Consider the following 19,568-nt stretch of genomic DNA (forward strand, 5'->3'; position numbering starts at 1 on the left):
TATATCTGCTGTAGGCCTCATTATCGTATACAGGGAGGAAATAATAATAGAACAAGCAATTCAACTGAAAGTCAACTTTATTTCTTTTCACAAATTCACTAATAAAAGCTTCACTAATTAATTTTCTTAGATTTAACTTCTTGCAACTAAAGAACGATTTTAAATACATTACGACATCACAATGAAACCAGACCAGGCAAAAATGGGAATAAAGCCCCTAAAAAGTTAAAAACAAATGCTTTTGACACAGATTAGCCGGTGTGTCTGTTGGTCCATTCAAAGCTTCGTTATATCACACTTTTTTATGTTTAAATTTCAACATACTAAACTAGATAATTCATTTACATAAATTATGTCTTATGCTTGCGTTTCTATTTAAATTGCGTCAGCTGAAAGATTGGTACAAAATTATCAAATTCAAGCATTTACTACACATGGCGAAAAATTTTAAATTATATTCCCTAATAATATTAATTAATATATTCTCTAGACGATGTTCGCTTTAATGGCGGCGTTCCTCTTCTGTAGCCTTCCTGCTCTTACAACCCAACTACAACTGGAGAGCAGATAATAAAGAAACTGCAAGTAAAGAGAAGCTGAACGTAACCAGACTACCAGATCCGGTTGGAGGATCCGTTCCCATGCTGGTATTGGATGTAGGCTCCGTTGTGGTATCCATACTCATTGTTGTTGCCGCTGTCGCATCAATGGGACCTGACGTTTAACACTTTGACTGCCAGAGGTTTTTCCAGTTAGAAACTGCCACCGCCAGCGTTTTTAGCCCAATTCGATGTTTTTATTAAAGCTGATTGAAACCATGTATGTGATCTGATTTATATGTAATTTAGACTAAAATAATCATAAAGATTTTAGCTTTACAATGGTACCAAGAACGATTTTTAAATTGCAATATGTAAATCGTAATAGTAAAATGAAAGTAACCCACTTTTTGAATTTTTCGTAGTTTCGCGCAAGAAAGTCGAGATAATCGCGATTTTGTGCAAGACATTACAATATGAAAATATCGCCCGGTGAGATCAACAAACAACGAAAAAGTTACTTACACGGCACTGATAGGCCTATAAAAACAAGTTATCACTATCGAAAAATGTATTACATTTTATGAATCATAAATCTTACATCAATGTTTCGCCAAAATCCACATAGTAAAGACACCAGGCCTAGTTAACCAGGCCTAAAGTTGGTCCGGAACCGTTTTACGACTAGGGCTAGGCTAGCCTAGTACTACTAGCCTAGGCCTAGGAGATAGTAAACTGATGATAATAACCATACCATTTCAAAACAAGTTTGTTGCGTGAAACTCGGTCACTTTCAGTAAAACACCAAAACAATTAGGGTATACATACAATAATAAAATTAAAGACTTCATATTGAAAATGACTCCATTATTTTTTATTCAGATAACAAACAAACATGTCAATCCACAAAAACCTTTGTAATGCTTCGGCGGCATAGCTAGCGCGCGACCGATACACAATGCGCCAAGCCATCGCTCTACGCGCTACTGTGATGCGCGGTGTTTGTTATTTCGACAGGTACCATTTTGACAGTCGTTCGTAACCAGATTAGTTACTTTCAAATTGTAAAATATTGACGGTCCAGACCGAATATAGTGTTCATATTTATAGTATATACCAATAATTAACCTATCTACCGGATTTCGTAAAAAAACGCGAAAAACGAAGATCTTCGTTTTTGGCAGTCAAGCGTTGTGTTTCCAAAAACGAAGATCTTCGTGTTTGGCAGTCAAAGTGTTAAAAAGAAAACAGCGAAAGATTACAATACAGCTAATTTACGTGCGATACATACACACATAGGCCTACATATGGGATCCTCCTCTTCAATTCTACGTCGTAGAACTGGAGTCGAGAACATATTCAGCACCAAATAGCCTACTAAGGTGTTCGTTAAGAATTGTCTTCGATTGTGTAATGGCTTTGGCTTGCCGGATTTCCATACTTAAAATACGAGAGATTTTAATCTACGGATGGATCACGATCATAGTACCGTCTTGTTGGTTGCTGGTCTTTTTCATTTACAATAGAATCCTTTGGGACACCCCAAGGCCATCCATCCCCTACCCTATTTTTAAATGCGCCTTGAGCACTCTGGAGTGGTATGTGCGCTATAAAAATCGTATTATTATTATTATTATTATTATTATTATTATTATTATTATTATTATTATTATTATTATCAAGAGGATACTTTGGGACACCCCAAGGCCATCCATCCCCTACCCTATCAAGAAGATACTTTGGGACACCCCAAGGCCATCCATCCCCTACCCTATCAAGAGGATACTTTCGTGTAAAACGAACAAGGACCCAGGAACACTAATATTTCACCAAATTTATGGAATAGCCCTTTGAGAGACACTTTCCCGTAAAACAAGGTTATAGATATTATTTAACAACCCTCCACCCCACCCCCATTCAGCAGCAGGGGGGACACGCGTTATACTATTATTAGAGGGGATACGTTATTGGGTCCCGCGAAGGTGCCCCTCCCCCAATAGTTTTTTGTCTTCAGTAAACACAAAGTGAAAATGCAAAATTGTTCACAATATAGTTAATTTTTAAAAAAGCAAAATACTCTGCAATTTTTAAATTATCTTAACTTATACAAATTATTTAGTTATATTTCGTTGGTTATTGGTTATTTGCAAGTACATTTTGATAAGCTTTTAATTAGCTAATTCTTAGCTATACCTCATCATTTGTCAATTTTCTATTTTTTTTTTATTTGACAGTTAAGAGAACAATCAGATGGTATCAATCAAAGTGAATACAATACCTTGAAGCATGATTATCATCACGCTGAAAATGATAACAACGAGCGTAGTATGAAGAGCGTTCATCTTGAGCATTGCAGAGCAAGACGATCTGTGACAAAAAAAGACATGAAAAATGAAGATTAATTAGTCAGACTTTGAATAGGTTATTTTTAATTTTAATAAAATTAATCACAAAAAACCCCGAAAATTTGAATATTTTTGGCTTTAAAATACAGTTGTTCAGGTAAGTAACTATTATGCGACATGGCATATTCAACAAAAAAATTGTTTTTTTCAGGAGGAATCTTTAACAAAATAAATAATTCAGTCCCATCACAGTTCAGTTTCAAATTTTTTTTTCTCCAAAAACTGACAAGCGGGAGGGAGAAGGCGCGCGGGCCACTCCCTATAAATTGCTAAAAATACAATGCAGACGATAGAAGATAATAATGTGTTGGCCCAGAAATAGGATATTCGTATCATTGAGCTATTATCGCCTTTACGTAATTTAGTAAATAACCGACAAAAATAAACAAAATATCGCAGCAAATATACCACTACAATAATGTAAACAAATAGTATTTTTAAACATTTAGTAAAAAGTAAAGTAACTAACAATAACAATTTACCTTTTTCAAATATAAGAAGATAGAAGATGTCTTATCTATTAGCAGTAAAGAACTGAACTGGGTGTGCCTTATGTTGTAGTGAAAATTGATTACATGCTATGCTAATTTGAATAATAAAGACGAATATGAATACCACTTTTTTCTTTATCATTTAATATTAACAATAGATATAGATTAGAATTCAGGAGAGTGAAAATCGAATTATATTGCATAGTATTTATTAATGCTCTTTGAATTTTCAGCATAATACTTAGCGTCGTATTTATTCAATTTATTGATTTTCTCTTTGTACTGGTTTTATTTATGTTTTTCATTTACATTGTCAAGTGCAGCGAGTTGCTATAGAAACGTACAATATGCTAGAATGACTTTCTTAATCGAAATTATTTATATTCTATTATTATTCAGTCACTGAGTAGCGTCTTAATTTTTCCAGAAGGGAACCTCTTACCGAGTAAATCTACGTTCACACTGAGCCCGGATTCAGGTCCGGTGGCCGGAGAAAAAATCTTGGAAAATGGGTTTAGTGTTAAAGAATAGAAGCGTTCACACCGGATTCGATCCGGTACACGGACTTGGAGAAACCTGTCAGTAGGCCTACAACAGGTCCAAAAGAGGATAAAGTGATACAAAATCGAATCTCGCGCTTAGAAAATAATTTCATAATATTGTATTATAGAAATTATAATTAATAAATAAATCTATTCAAGAATAACAAGAAACTGGTTTTCCAGTCATTTTATTGGGAACTAGAGTTGTTATACACCAAAATGTGAGGGTCCAGTCGTAATGACCAACGAAAATAAATTTCGTTTCATTTCATTTGAAGGGGTTGCGCCGTACACCCCAAACAACATACAGTACAATTAAAATTAACATAAATATTATAATAAAATAGATTCACTTAAATAAATTTGTAAACTTAAAGCCCAAAAAGTGTATCAAAAGAATGCTTGAATTGTCTGGTTTGTTTGTTTGTTTCATTCGGTACTCAAGAAACACAACAAAAATACCAGGATAACCCCATAAAGCTGAAACAGCTTAATTCCAATGGGGTCCTTTAAACAAGCAAGTTAGATAATAATGTGTACATTATAAATGCATACTAATACAATAAACAGAAACATCCATATACAATATACTGGTAGTAAGCATTAAAATAGTTTTTATGTTGATATTCAAATTCTTCCTCATTACTTTCTTGCTGTACTCATTTCTTCTCTTTTTTTCTGCTGATGTTGCTTTCTGCAAATTATTCAATCAATCACTTAGTTCAGAAACTTAAATTTGCACATAAGTAAGAATAATAATATTGTTCTTTTTAAAATAAAGAGCAAACATCAGAAGTAGGACCTACTGTCTTTTGTAAGGAGATATTATTAGATCTTCGGATCCTTCATTACACAATGGCCATATTGCAAATTTAGGCTATTTTATACTATTTAAACTTCCCCACACAAAACAAACCAACAAAAATCTGGTGTTCAATTTATAATATTTAAAGTAAGTTACTCTTAACCTGGTCTACACGTTCCTCATTGTCTTTGTTTCCATCTATAACATCAGCTATGATGAGGCTGGTCCTCTTTTGAAACCCATCGACTCTCGGTTAATACCATCATTCACTAAAAAGATAAACATAATATACACTAATAATAAAAATTCACAGAATTGGAAACACTGAAATATTTTTACACATTTAAAAGAGAGGTAGGTTGACTCGCTAATAGTAAATTAACAGTTGATAAAGCATTGCTATAAAAATTACTTTTCATTTATTTAAAACATAAAAACATCTATGTTAAGGCTTACCACACCAGACAATTCGCGGTTTCTTTTGACGCCACGTTCTTGGCGAATAAGAGCAGGGCTCAATGGTCGACTTGCATAAGAACTCAAATTGTTCCTATATGTTCTTACGGCTAATAATTGGTCACTACCAATGTTTTCATCTATTTTCCAGGAAAGGTAGATCAGTCTGCCGAAAAAAAATAAAATAAGTACACTTGAGATGAACTGTTTCCGTTGTGTTATCACATGACCTTTCACCAAATTAAAACCAGATCTTGTTAATATACGTACATCGTCTTTTTATCCAGCCGCGTCAGTTTGTTGCTAAATTCACCGAGTATGTCAAGATAGTCAATATAGGGGTATGCTTGGTGTTCTTCTGGCGAAGTCGTCAAACTGAACATAATACCATCTCTATAAAAAACATTTTTAAACTTTATTTTAAACTATTATTTTTATTATTATTAATAGTTCAGATATTAGGGAGCTTTCGATTTGCGCATATTTAAATGTTTGCACTCTCCATATCGACAGAGTATGGTTTTTAGGTTCTTAGTTGTTGCAAATCTAAAGCACCTAAATGGTGGTGGATGAAATTGATTTTGAAGACTATCTTCAAACATACTAAAGCTCTTTCCACACACACAACAAAAATGTGATGTGCCCAAATATATATACTGTATGTCACATTTTTTGTCACATAAAGTTTGATAGTGTATACAGAGCTTTAGATTGTTGACAGCGACTAAATGATGTCATGCGTTTACCGTTTACTTACTTGTGTAACGCTGTCAGAGCTTCTCGGCTTTTGACTTTTTCTTGTCCAAACGCGAGCGAGAATCTTCGTGCAAGTTTTTTAATGTCATTCATCTTCTCTGTAGATTTACTCTTCTCTATGTATCCCATTTCACTCTTCATTTGAAAGAATAACTAATAATTTAAAATTACAGTAATATTATAGTGATTATAATTCTGAGCGTTACTATAACGACTACAAAAAATGCAATTTATAATCTGGAACCAGAGAAAATGTTGCACTTAAGCTTGGTTCCCACAAGGACGCAACGCAAGGATGCAACGTACGTACGGACGCAATGCGTGGCTCCCACAACACAAAGACGTACGCAACGTTAGTGAGTTTACCAATCTCAAGCAATGGATTATTCAAACAGTCACGTGTGATTTGTCAACTCGCTTGCGTTGCGTCTACGTCATTGCGTTTTGCGTCCAAGTGAGGAAAAATTACTTTGAAAAAAAAAATACATTATATAATTCACATACACTTGGTTCTCTCTCGCAACCCAGACCCTATCATAATCGTTTTCCGCTTGCGTACGTTACCGTACTAGTTGCGGTAGCATATTTTTTTTCTAGTGGAAACCAAGCAAAAACACACACAAATAAATAACTAATAATAATTACCTGACTGAGAGCAAGTCCCAGTGTTTTTGCACAGCTTATCTTGTCGATATCCCTTGATTTGGCCAATGTTCTTTTGATGACAGCACCGTAATCATTATAATACTGCAATTACATACAATTTAATACACTCTATATTTGGTTGTTAACATGTTTGTTTACTTTAAATAAAGAAATATATGAAGCTCCTATAAAAATATTAATATAAACCTAGCAACACTCGCCTGCAGCAATAGTTTTATAGATACATAGGCCTAAGTGTTACATACCTGTATATAGTGTTTAAACATGCAAGTAGCCATTCTCATATCAATGATACTGGAGATGATCAGTTTGGAGAATAAGGACAAAAGGTTTTGACGTTTATGAAGAACCTCATCGTTATCTGTTATGAATATAATAATTATAATCATTCAAACCTCAATCCACAAATAAACTTACCGTGACACAGTTGGTGACTTTAAAAAAATGTATATGGAAAATAAAACAGTGCTGAATATGTTATATGTATACTTACCATCATCGTCTTTTCCAACAAACACCTCATCTTCAATGAAATCGCTCATTAGTAGTTCAAGTGCGCTACTGGGCGCATAGATCAATGAGCTACAAGTTAGATCAGAACTTAGCTCATGCCTACTAAACACAACCAGAAGGTCAGAAATGGTAATGAAAGCTTGATGTTTGATGCTCGACGTACTATCAATAAGAAGGACCGTACACAACTGAACCAGGTCAGTTACATGCTTCTTGACTCGGTTGATCTCATCCTGAAACAAAAAAAATACATTACGTATAGGTTTATACAAAATGTGTTACCCAATTATGATCTATCATATGTTTAGAACAATTCACATAATAATCGTGGAGTTGTGATTTAGTGGTTATGATGCTTGGCTACCAATTCAAGGGTCTGGGTTCAAGTCCTGTCAGGATTTTTTTCTAATAGGTCAAATGACAAATAACAACTCCACTCCAAGGGACTTGTAATAAGATGTAGAGCATCTTGTTTGTAATGTTTTTCCCCTTTAAGAATGATAGTGAATGAATTCGCGTATGGTTTCCTTGGCAATTTGCCTAAATATATAAAAACAAAACAAAACATATCTTTCATATTATGAAGTGTCTTCTTGCATTGAAGCTATTAGTTATACAGTTATACATTTGTCAAAGCATCCTTTAGATATATTGTAAATTATTACCGTAAGTACATACTAAATATATTGACTTACTTGGTCGGTGTTTTTGTCTTTTAGATTTTTAAAAGACCACATTACTTCATGATACGCACATACAATGGATGAGGCGTATATGTCCTGTGGTACGTCACCACGCTTGGGAGCTTGCTGGATCAATGACACTAGAATATCATACAGATTCCAACTGGTTAGATCATGGCAGCTAGACAACGAAAACATAAAAACGAGAAACTATTAAACAATTGCAGAAAAATGGAATTTAGATTCTATATTGTTACACTTATTATTTGATTTATTTTCTTGTACTCGTACAAATGCGAAAAAAGGCAAATAGTGGAAAGGGCATATGTTGTAAGAGGGGATGGGCCTATGATGATGTTTTGACACTTGCCATTTATTAGCAACAATACAATACAATTTTACCTATAAAATACTGTAATTTTTTTTAGGCTTGATGATAAATCGTAGACAACATTTTCATCCGGTCCACAGGTCTAAAAAATACATAGATATAACAAGATAATGTGTTGTTATTGGAATCAATAATTTAGGCCTACTAAAGTATTTACAATCAACTCATCCACTCGAGTTTCAATCCTCTATATACAATTGCAGCATACAACATTTGATTTATAATTAAAAAGAAAACTTACATTAGGAATATGATTTTTGTGCACATTTTGTTTCGAAATTTGAATACACTTACTGCGTCAAAACTCCTATAGCTTCTTCGGACTCCTTCTGCAAGACTATCAAACAACGTTGTTGTAGCGACCTCGACGGTATGTGTGATGTTGAGCTGATCACATAGCAGACTCTTGTATGTTTTAGAACATGCTTCAAGAACCTGCAATAAGTTGGTGAAGCAGATTTTCCATAAGGCGAAATTGTTCGCGCGAATCTAAAGCGTCAGTAGTACGCATGCGTATTCATGTTTCCATCTTCTAAATCCCTCTCTACGCATAAAGCCTGTTTTTACTGTTGACGTTATTCGACGCTATCGTCGTTGATCGTTAACAGACAACGACGATCGTTTGAAAATGATTAATTTGAAATAATAACGGCAGCAACTAGCTGTAAATCGTTAACATTTCGATGTTTACGTAGAAGATTGTCGATTACGAATAACGTCGACAGGAAAACATGCTTTCGATTCGCGCGAGCAAATTTACCTTGTGGAAAATAAGCTTAATAACATAATCTAATTTTTGTAATTGTATTGAAAATTGAATAGGCCTACGTGCTACACTGTATTTTACTGGTTAATGGATACACAGGATGCTAACTGAAAACGGTTTAGGCCTACTTCGGTTTCTGTGTGGTTCTTTACTATATATTTCATCTGTCGTAGAAGTGAATTCAAGTACACCTCTAGTCCACTCGTTGTATAGATCTCGAGATCAAAATGTTGTGGAATCTCGAGTAGGTCTGCCACTTGCTCAGAATTTATACCGTACTGCAAGAGAGTTAATACCTTTAATGGATAAAGTGGGCTATGAAGAATTCTGTACTCTGTATTCTTTTTTTCCCAAATAAAAGATGAAATGAAATTAGTACTAACAATTGTGAACTGTTGATGAAATCTAGTATCAGATTTTATATCAACATATTTTTTGAAAAAAAAGCGCCAGATTACAAGAGAGAGAGAGATTGAGGGACAATGGCTGGAAGGTAAAAGAAAAATGTAGACATTTTTAAATGTTGCGTCGTTGATGAAATTCTAGTATCAGATTTTAGATCAACATGTTTTTTAAAAAAGAGGTCAGATCACAAGAGATAGATTGAGGACAAATGTGAAAGAATAATGTAGATAACACACTATTGAAAGAAGATCTGGCAATTTGACCATGAAATGCTGCGATAACTTCATCTTGTCGTCTAGCACAATTTTCTTCTTTTTTGCAGACATCTTCTTAGACGACTTTCGACCTACGGGTGGACGACCCTGGACCGCTTGTCGTACAACGCAAACCATGATTTTAATCAGTGCTGTTTCTTGTTGATCATTAAGTGCTGCAACGATATTAATCCGTTTTAGTACTCATAATTCTCAAGCGCCAATTCTCCAATTATCCAACTTGTCTCGCATAACAAAGCCAAATAAAAATTGAGCATTGTTAGTGGTGATATAAGCCTACCTTGCCCAGGACCAATACGGCCAAGTACAAAACTTTACAATAGGAAAATCAAGATGTTTGTGTTGGATGAGCTATCCTTTACCAGGCCTATATACTTACGTTTTTCTCCTCGATCTGGTCCATCAATAAGTAACTCGGTCATACATTCCCAATCTTTCACCATCTCATTCACTTCCCATAATGCATCTACTAGATATGCAGCATGTTTATTAGGCTAGGGAGAATGAATTGATTTTTATATCGACACTTATTTAAGTTATGTAGTGACAGGCAAAGAAACAAATTTGAAGCATCAGTAATGACAATTCCTCTCTTCCTTCTTCTCTATTAGTAATGTACACCATACCTGACTCTCTATAAAGAACAGGACCAGATCCTTGATAAGTGAAGCATTGGCACTACGTCTTTTATCGACACTATATCTTTTGCTGGCAATACGTCTTTTACTGGCATCAGCTCTTTTTAATTTGAGTAATATTTCATTAAGAAACTCTGCTGCAGCCTGTGCCACGGCTCTACTTGCTGTGTAAACAAGTTGACAAACATCATCACAATCTTCCACTAAGATGTCCTCATCACACCTACAAACATATAATTGAATTAACAGCATTACGAAAACGTTTATGCAACACATCACATTAATGACAAAATAATAGTGTTTACAATGTGATATAGGAATAAGTTTAGGAAACTATATGAATGAGATCCCAGTTATCTTAAGCTTGGTTCCCACTAGCGACGCAACGCAAGGACGTAACGCAACGTAAAGCTTGGTTCCCACTAGAACGTAACGCAAGGACGTAAACGCAACGCAAGCGTTTTAACCAATGACAAGCAAAGTTATAGACAGTTAGCAATCACAAGCGAATAAGCCATCGCTTGTGATTGGTCAATTCACTTGCGTTGCGTTACGTCCTTGTGTTGCGTCGCTAGTAAGAACCACGCTTAAGTGATTTGACAAGCGATGGATTATTCGAACAGGTGGCTTGTCATTAAAGCGTGGTTCCCACTAGCGACGCAGCGCAAGGACGTAACGCAACGCAAGTGAATTGACCAATCACAAGCGATGGCTTATTCGCTTGTGATTGCTAATTGTCTATAACTTCGCTTGTCATTGGTTAAAACGCTTGCGTTGCGTTTACGTCCTTGCGTTACGTTCTAGTGAGAACCAAGCTTAATTGGTCAACACGCTTACATTGCGCGTACGTCCTTGCGTTGTGGACGTGCGTATCTAGTGGGAACCACGCTTTAAAAACATTTCTTTATACTATGAAATATAAAAGAATAAAAAATAACTTGAATAAAAAAGGTAACCCACTACTATAAAAGCTTTGCTTACTTTAAGATGAACGTGACAACTCTGATGGCCAGTACAGAAACATCAGTTTTCTTATCACGTGTCATCGCTACAATTCTGTCTTTGAATCGATTTGTGAAGTTTTCAAGTTTCAAAGCAAAGTAATGCACACGGTATAGATTGTGAAGACCGATTAAACATGCTAATCTCACATCTGCAACCTATAAAATCAATACAACAATATTTAATAACTAATAAACACATTAACGTTGTCTATTTCTATAAAGACAAACAAAAACGGCCTGTTTCTTTGTCTTTTGCGATCAAACGTTTTAATTCTTGACTGCAGAAACTGGGGAAATGTTAAATTAAGGCGTGGTTCCCACTAGCGACGCAAAGTAAGGACGTAACGCAACGTAAGTGATTTGACCAATCACAAGCGATGGATTATTCGAACAGTGGCTTGTCATTGGTCAACTCGCTTGTGCTGCGCGTACGTTCTCGCGTTACGTTTCTAGTACCACGCTTAGTGCAACACAAAATAACAGTTTTATTGACCTCTGTTGAAAAAACAGTTTTTTAAAGACAAATGTTTCAAATAATGATTAAAAAAGAATGAAATAATTACGTTATCATCAAGTTTCCAACCAACATATTTCAGGTAACGATCATTCAGGAACACGCGACTGTAATTCTGCATACATACACACATCTCTTCCATACATATTGCTCTTATCTCTGGCTGCGCGTCCCTACATAAAAACAAATTGAAATTTGTAAAACCAGATGAGTGGTCTATCAGGCATATACAAGCATTTGAATTTGAACTACGGCATGCACTTTTCTAACAAATTTGTAAAGTCTTCATGTTTTTGGGATGACCAATATTATATAACAATTACCTGTATCTTTTAACAAAAATTCTTTTAAATATGTGATCAATCATTCGTAAACTTTCCTCCAAGTTACGTTTATCAATTTCAACCTTAGGCCTACTTGAAATATGCCTTTGACGCTTTTGACGTCGAGCATCACGCTCTCGTTGGGCGTTTTCAAGGCTGAGTGCAGCCACGTTTCCATAAGCTATCATTAACTTCATAGCTGAAAAAACAGTATTTGTTAATGTTTCAATGAGTAATGTTACTATATTCACCACTGAAAATAACACAAAGACACTCACTGCTTTCGAAGTATTATATCGAATACAAATTTACGGTAGTAGCAATATTCATAGAATGAAGGGCTACTATATAATTAAACTAAAAAAAATACATACAAAACACGAATCAAAGATGGCTTCAACGACAGTGACAGAACTCAAACAAATATTCTTACCAACTATATCAGACCCTGTACAACTGAGGTAGAATTAACTAATCAATTAATGAAAGCACTCAGAAACTGAGTGAAGTACTTGGCACAATATTGCCATTGAAGGAGCATTAATAAATAAACGTGTATCTCACCTGCTAAGGTACTGGTGTGTCGAAAAGCACAGACCCGAGAGCCACTAAGACCAGTCAAAAATAAAATTATGTCTTCCATCACGTGCTGGTCATATAGTATATCGTTATCTTGACATTGCTTAACCAACACTTGAATGAAGTCACTAAAGTGTGTCTTAAACTTCTTATACATTACCAGTGGATATTCTCTACTGTCCTGTTTAAAAACGCAGATACCTTACATTAAGCAGGAGGGTCATTATTAGTCCTGCTTGCATACTCATCAAAAACTGACATTCACTGAATGATAATTTTAAGTTTATATAATAATAATTTATTTGGAAGCTACACTTTTGAACCAGTGGCACACTTCTTGAATGAAGGTGCGTACAGAGTAAGTAAAATAAAAGTTAGAAAAAAATGCCCGTTTGGTGAAATCTTTACAAAATATATCGAATGCATCTTCAATATTTTTAGAAAGATCAAGTACAGGTGAACCAAGAACATACATTGTCCCACTATTAAATTGGTTCAAAATATCAATTGCATTCGATAGACTTTGCTCGAGCATTGCCAATTCCTGGCGCAGATCTTCAGTGGATTTAGATTTAAAACAAATATTATGTACCTCATCGATTTCATCAGTCATACGTGTAATAATATCACTATGTTGTAGAGTTGCGTACATATCAGTCGTAACAACACCGTCGTTACATCCTGAACTCTGTATGATAAAGTTGATCAATTCCACCAAAGCGGTTTCACGATTTGCCTTGTAAGTTTCAATCCATTCATCTACAATTACCTGGAAATGTAAATACACACCATCAAGTTTTCTATTATTGTGTTTTCATGGAAACCATGATTAAGCTCTGTCTACACTTTCAAACATTATGTGAAAAACAAAAATGTGATGTGGCCATATATGGATGTTATATCACTACCATATTTGGGCACATCACTACCATGTTTGGGCACATCACACTTTTTTTGTCGAATTAGTTTGTGTAGACAGAGCTTTAGCTATGAAATGTTTTAATATAAATAACTTGGATGTATTAATAGAATAGTGATGTTTATCTTGAGAATGTGTACAATATTTTGTGTGCATTATTACCAAAGAAATCATTAATTATTTAACCTATTTTTTATGGTATATTTAATGCATACTATACACTACGTATTTAAAATAAATTCTCTAGCCCAAGTGTCTAGCGAAGAAAACAAAATTCAATCTTATTATATTGATTGATCGATTGATGTATTATTTCAGTTATCTGCTAAGTTAATAGCCTATAGATAACCAGCATATATATGTATGTATGTTATACTTGTTCATACCGTAAACAATTACGAAATAATATATGCTCGAGGCGTTTAGTTGAATTTGTCTAATTAACTATAGGCATTAATCATACTCACGTGTGTTCCTCCTTGAAGTACAATCTCATACAAAGTGACAGCCATCTTAGTAATTAATGACTGGAGAGGAAGGTAACTAAACAATACAAACACAGGCTATACATTACAATAACAAAGACAATAGAAAAAAAAGAAAAATCTACTTGGGTTATTTGGATGACTGGTTGAATTGAATGCTGAACTACAAACAAAAACAAAACAGCCGACATGGATAAAACTGGTTATTGGTTGGTGCCTAAAAGGGCCTTACAGAAAGAAAGAAAAAGCTGGAGAGAACATAAACCTTATGGTGGTAGGCTTACTGATGACAGTGGCAGCGCAAAGGAACCTGTGCAAGAAAGTCTTACCTCGGTGGTAATTTGGTAATGACTATGAACTGTACTTCAGCTATGATAGCATTTGAATATTGGTGTTACTGAGTTATGAGCTAATTTGCATATTAGTTTACATGTGTATTGGTATAAATAAACGGTTTTAAGCAAGCAGTTATGCGTAATCTTACGAACGCTACTTACATGTGATAAAATTAAAGACTTGACTTACGAAGAAAATGAATAAATACCGAAACCGAAACGTAAAGTTAAAATTGCAGCTTTGCCTTATCTAGGATTTAGAACAAACAGTCAAAACCTCTTCATGCGCGAATATAATCGGCAATAGAAAACAGGCCTAATATTGACGAGTTTTGATGCAAATTGCTTATTTTTTCTTCTTTTGACCTAAATTCTGAATAAGAAAGTTACTAACTTAAACAAAAAAATATAATATGTTATGTATAAATCAAAATGTTGCATATTTATAGGCGAGCGTTTAGATGAGTTGTATGTATGAGCGCTGTATTGACACAATACATAGGTAACACAACTAGCAAATGGACATTTCATTTTGTTTTACTTTTATTTCATTTATTACTCATATGGATTTTTGAAATACAAAAAGAACATTTACTTCAAATTATTTCATACAAAAAAAACATTCATTTTACTTAGATAGGGTTAATAATTCCCATTGTTGTCTATTAGAACTCCGTTCACACGATGGTGTCGTGTTGTTAAATAATGGAAAATCATTATACAAACGGAACAAGTCTGAACGTTATGAATGTTGTATAGTCATAATGTTCAGGAAATACTTAACTTAAATCTGCTTAAATATTCTATAATGTAGATAACATCAAGGACTGAACCATGGGTAGAACCGCCATTCCAAATTTGAGGGAAACCAAAACCCATTGGATGGCAGTCAACTTGACTATTTTTTGCTTTAAATTAATACAGGTAAATAATTTTCATTTTCGATCCAATTTTTGAGTGAATAACAATTATGTGACATTAAAATGGCATACTAAAAAAAAACTATTATATTATTATTAAAAATATTTATTTATTATATTTGGGATTTACCCTCAGATCTAACATCTAAACAAAAACTAAATATTGTTTGTTACTGAAGGGAATCTAGGCTTAAAGTTTATTTGTTTGTAACAAAAAACTTATCTAGGCTTCCTTCTACAGATGCTTTTTACTATGTAACATCTTGTATTTTTTGTACGTGTAGAGAATTGTTTAATAAACGAAACGAAATATTGGCATAATAGCTAACCTACAAAACCTTTTGAATTCTGTATGCACCAATCAATAATCAATATCAATAATTATGTACATCTAATAATCTAAAGAATAGCCTACATCGTCAACGAATGTTAGGCAGTCGTGCTACCATACAGGGTTTTTACACAAGAATTTGACGTTGGACAACTGTGGAATCATCTTATACGCCGGACCGGAACCGTGCCTTAACATTTGTGAAAAAACCTTTAGTCACTTCACGAATCACAATTAGTATGAATTTGCAGAATTCCTTGTTTATGCATTTGCAGTAGAGCGTAAAACTCGTCACCGAAACCATGAGTTTTGGATGACCCAGTCGTTGGCCATTCGTTTGCGTAGTAATGGTAGCGTACTGGTTGATCAGCCCAGTTTAATGCAAATGGCCAAAATCCATACAAATGAACTTCACTGCAAAATGACAACGCGTTTGTCACCCAATAAATACCTACAAATTGACAAAATGAAAATCATTACATAAATTAAAAATGATCTTAATTGTTATAGGCCTAAAGATTGTGCAAAAGCAGGAGTAACAAATATTGCAAGGATTTTGAAATAGGTGAAAGTTGTAGGGCTAATGTTTCACCCGATTCCCAGTATTTACTATTATAGGAATATTTGGTAATACAGCATCTCATTTATATCACATGTGGTGCCTGTATCATGTAAGGTTAATTCTAGATACATGTGAAACACATGATATGTTGTATTACCAAATATTCCTATGGTACTTTGGAAATAAACACAGTAACTAGAATCAGCTGAATGTGTAGGCCTAATATGTTGCATTTTGCTGGGCAGAGAGGTGCAGCTCGGATAAATCCGCCTATAGTATTACTGAAACATCATAACATGTAAACAAAATGTACTGTAAACATTACATCACTATTGTTTAGTGTCAAACGACGTAACAACTTACCGCTAGAAAGGTGTTTTTTAACGTTCACGCCTCTTGTGTGCCAAAAGGTACTCATCGATCGCCAATGATTGGGATTTCCAAACAGAATTTTCAAATGTTTTAGTCTTGATCGAGTTGTTATGAGAAGGCGTCTGCAAGTTTCCATGGTATTTGGATGGGCAAATGCCGACGCCCAAATATAATGATTATACTGCTGTACGTGTTTAAGAAACCTCTGACGATCTTTAAAAAAAACAAATCCACCAAATCTGTACAAAATATAAATAAAACAATATACAGTATGCTTATTTCATTTCAAGTCGCAATTTACAGACTGAGTATTTGTATAGGCCAATATACAAAAGAGCAATACACAAAATGTTGGCAATATAAAGACACTCAAGACACAGTAAACAATGTACAAAGTGTACAAAGCTATCTAGTGTCATTACATTTAATTTTAAAGTAACTAGTTTGATAAATCTGAGAGAGGTCTGTTAAAACTCATTATTTTAGGTTTTTCATGAGCAGTAATCTGGAGCTTCAAACGACCAAACAACCACCATCTACAAGATGTAGATGCCACATGACCTATCTCAGGTGGTAAAGATTCAATGGTTGGATTAGCATCTTACCTAAATTTATGAATGTTTATGTGCAAAACCTACTGTTTTCCGATTTGTGATGGATTTAAAGTTGTGATGTCAGATCTAGAACCAACATCTTTCCTATGTCCATTAAGGGGAGGCAAGTTAAATCTGAAAAAAAATAAATTACAGTACTGTGTTGAAATACTGGTTCTTATCAAATCACTGAAGTTAAGCAATGTTGGGCCTTCATTTTGCTTTCAGATATAAAAGAAGCCTAACCTATTTTTATTTCACAGTTTACCTAATTACAAAGTCAGCATTATCAATCTGTCTTCCACAACTGCTATTGTTTAAGATACCACTACTTCCTACAACACTACATACAGTAGGTCGACCAAAAGATAAGTGTTGCTCCTGTAAAAAAAAGAAACATTTTCAATCATTTCTATACTGTACTTTTTTAAATAAAAAAAAAAAAAAATACATTAGAAATTTGTTTAAATTACCATTTTTAACCTCTGTCTATACATGTGACAAAAAATTGTAATGTGGCCATATATAGACACGATGACGTCATATCACTACCATATTTGGGCACATCACACTAGTTTGATAGTGTAAACAGAGCTTTAGCTGATGATGATGATATTCTTACGTGAGGCAGAAAGTTGAACATGTCGGAGGGTATTTTTCTTATTGGTACTTCTTCCAATGCAAACTTGATTCTTTTAGCATTTGCCATGTTACCTCTTGAAGCAAATAACATCGAAGGATTTGAAACTTTTGAAATTTGACTTCTGCAAACAAAACAATAAAGTTAAAGATAAGTTATTGTTCACCAAAAAAAAAAAATTAAGATTAATAAGAAAAACTTTGAATAGGCAATTTCGTTTCTTTCTTTCTTTTATATATATATTTCATTTCATTTTGTAGTTTTGTAGTTAAATTTTATATTTCCATAGAAAAAAAAATTTAAAAAAATAATTTTTTCACTCAAAAAAAGACAAAATAGTGTTGAAATTCAACCAAAAACACATTGACTTCCAGTTAATTCGAAATATTTTTTTGCGTTAAATTACAGTATTTTTCAGGTAAATAAATTTGTTTTCGATCCAATTGTTTGGTCAAAGTGGATTACTATTATGTGACATTAAAACAGCATATTCAACAAAAAAACATTTTTTTTCAGGTGACAATATATGGTCTAAATATCCTGTATATACACATAAAAAATAAATATTGGTTGGTTGTCATCATTATTAAATAGTTGAAATTTAGAAAACAAGATTAATTCATATAATAATAACTCACTTTATATCATTTATTTTAGTTGTATTAAAATGAAAATCTCCATTTAAAAGCTTGTGAATTTGCTGCAGATCAAAGCGTTCAGCTTCTTTCTTTGTCATCAAAAACAGATCATAGTCGTCATATCCAGTTTCCTCTTTTACCACATTACATTTCCTAAAATTATATACAGTAGTACATCTTTTAATACAAATATTTAGTTTAAGCCCTATCTACACTATCAAACTTTATGCGACAAAATGCAATGTGCCCATATGGGCACGATGATGTCATAGCACTACCATATTTAAGCATATCACTACCATTGAACACATCACACTTTTTTGTCAAACTAGTTTGATAGTGTAGACAAAGCTTTAGTCAATGTTGGCCAGATACATCAATGTATGTTGTGTTTTACCATCATGTTAATGTTGTTGTCTGTATACCTGGAAATTGAATAAATAAAAATAAATAAATAAATAATTAACATTATTCAAACGTAATATTCTTTTACTTTCTTTTACATATTGATATTTCTAACGGATCAACGAGTTTATTAAGACGCCTGACCTACAACCTTGGTTCTTTGGCCTCAGAATTAATTAATCAAATAAACAAACATAAAAGGAGTTACACAAATGATTGATTACCTTCCCATTATCCTACAGAGTGGTTCAACCAGCACCAAGCTCACTTTCATCAACAAAAGAAATAAACAGGCCGACAAAAGTAAACGGAATATCGTAGATCTGCGTCGTATTTCCATAGGAAGATTTTCACTGCTGTATAATTTAAATATTCTGTATAAACAAAACAAAAACAATTAAATGCAAAAAAAAAAAAATGTCTATGTATTTATAAGTTCAATGTTGGATTTATATGACATTATATGATAACTTTTTAATAATTCAACTTTATACAATACATAACTTTTTGATAATTTAACTTTATACATTATGATAACTTTTTAATTCCATCCTGATACAATCACATATGACTTTTGTAGGATAGCAGTTTTTTGTTATTAATTATTCCAAAACACT

At 33.7% G+C, this 19,568-nt stretch overlaps 3 protein-coding genes and 2 long non-coding RNA genes across 5 annotated transcripts; all 5 read right to left on the bottom strand.

Moving 5' to 3' along the window:
* Positions 1–75: 75 nt before the first annotated feature.
* LOC140047504 (uncharacterized) lies at positions 76–3,506 on the bottom strand. The gene is made up of 3 exons (XR_011844964.1): positions 3,427–3,506; positions 2,818–2,906; positions 76–714 (listed from the first exon to the last, which is right to left on the bottom strand). It is a non-coding gene; the product is annotated as an uncharacterized lncRNA (long non-coding RNA).
* A 1,989-nt stretch (positions 3,507–5,495) lies between these two features.
* On the bottom strand, positions 5,496–7,910 carry LOC140046653 (cohesin subunit SA-2-like). The gene is made up of 6 exons (XM_072091355.1): positions 7,869–7,910; positions 7,154–7,406; positions 6,906–7,021; positions 6,640–6,741; positions 5,996–6,147; positions 5,496–5,631 (listed from the first exon to the last, which is right to left on the bottom strand). The coding sequence occupies exons 1-6, from the start codon at positions 7,908–7,910 to the stop codon at positions 5,496–5,498; spliced, it is 801 nt and encodes a 266-aa protein (XP_071947456.1).
* Positions 7,911–7,954: 44 nt separating this feature from the next.
* On the bottom strand, positions 7,955–8,663 carry LOC140047475 (uncharacterized). Its single transcript, XR_011844956.1, has 3 exons — positions 8,542–8,663; positions 8,259–8,329; positions 7,955–8,037 (listed from the first exon to the last, which is right to left on the bottom strand). It is a non-coding gene; the product is annotated as an uncharacterized lncRNA (long non-coding RNA).
* Positions 8,664–9,090: 427 nt separating this feature from the next.
* Positions 9,091–10,201, bottom strand: LOC140046654 (cohesin subunit SA-1-like). The gene is made up of 3 exons (XM_072091356.1): positions 10,073–10,201; positions 9,655–9,848; positions 9,091–9,291 (listed from the first exon to the last, which is right to left on the bottom strand). Exons 1-3 carry the CDS (start codon positions 10,134–10,136, stop codon positions 9,091–9,093), a joined length of 459 nt encoding a protein of 152 aa, XP_071947457.1. The 5' UTR covers positions 10,137–10,201.
* Positions 10,202–15,041: 4,840 nt separating this feature from the next.
* LOC140047506 (alpha-N-acetylneuraminide alpha-2,8-sialyltransferase-like) lies at positions 15,042–19,321 on the bottom strand. The gene is made up of 7 exons (XM_072092546.1): positions 19,176–19,321; positions 18,547–18,699; positions 17,891–18,032; positions 17,537–17,649; positions 17,314–17,403; positions 16,667–16,914; positions 15,042–16,192 (listed from the first exon to the last, which is right to left on the bottom strand). The coding sequence occupies exons 1-7, from the start codon at positions 19,289–19,291 to the stop codon at positions 15,963–15,965; spliced, it is 1,092 nt and encodes a 363-aa protein (XP_071948647.1). The 5' UTR covers positions 19,292–19,321; the 3' UTR covers positions 15,042–15,962.
* Between the last annotated feature and the right edge of the window lie 247 nt (positions 19,322–19,568).

Source organism: Antedon mediterranea, chromosome 4 (genome assembly GCF_964355755.1).
Source record: "Antedon mediterranea chromosome 4, ecAntMedi1.1, whole genome shotgun sequence".
Classification (NCBI taxonomy): Eukaryota; Metazoa; Echinodermata; class Crinoidea; order Comatulida; family Antedonidae; genus Antedon; species Antedon mediterranea.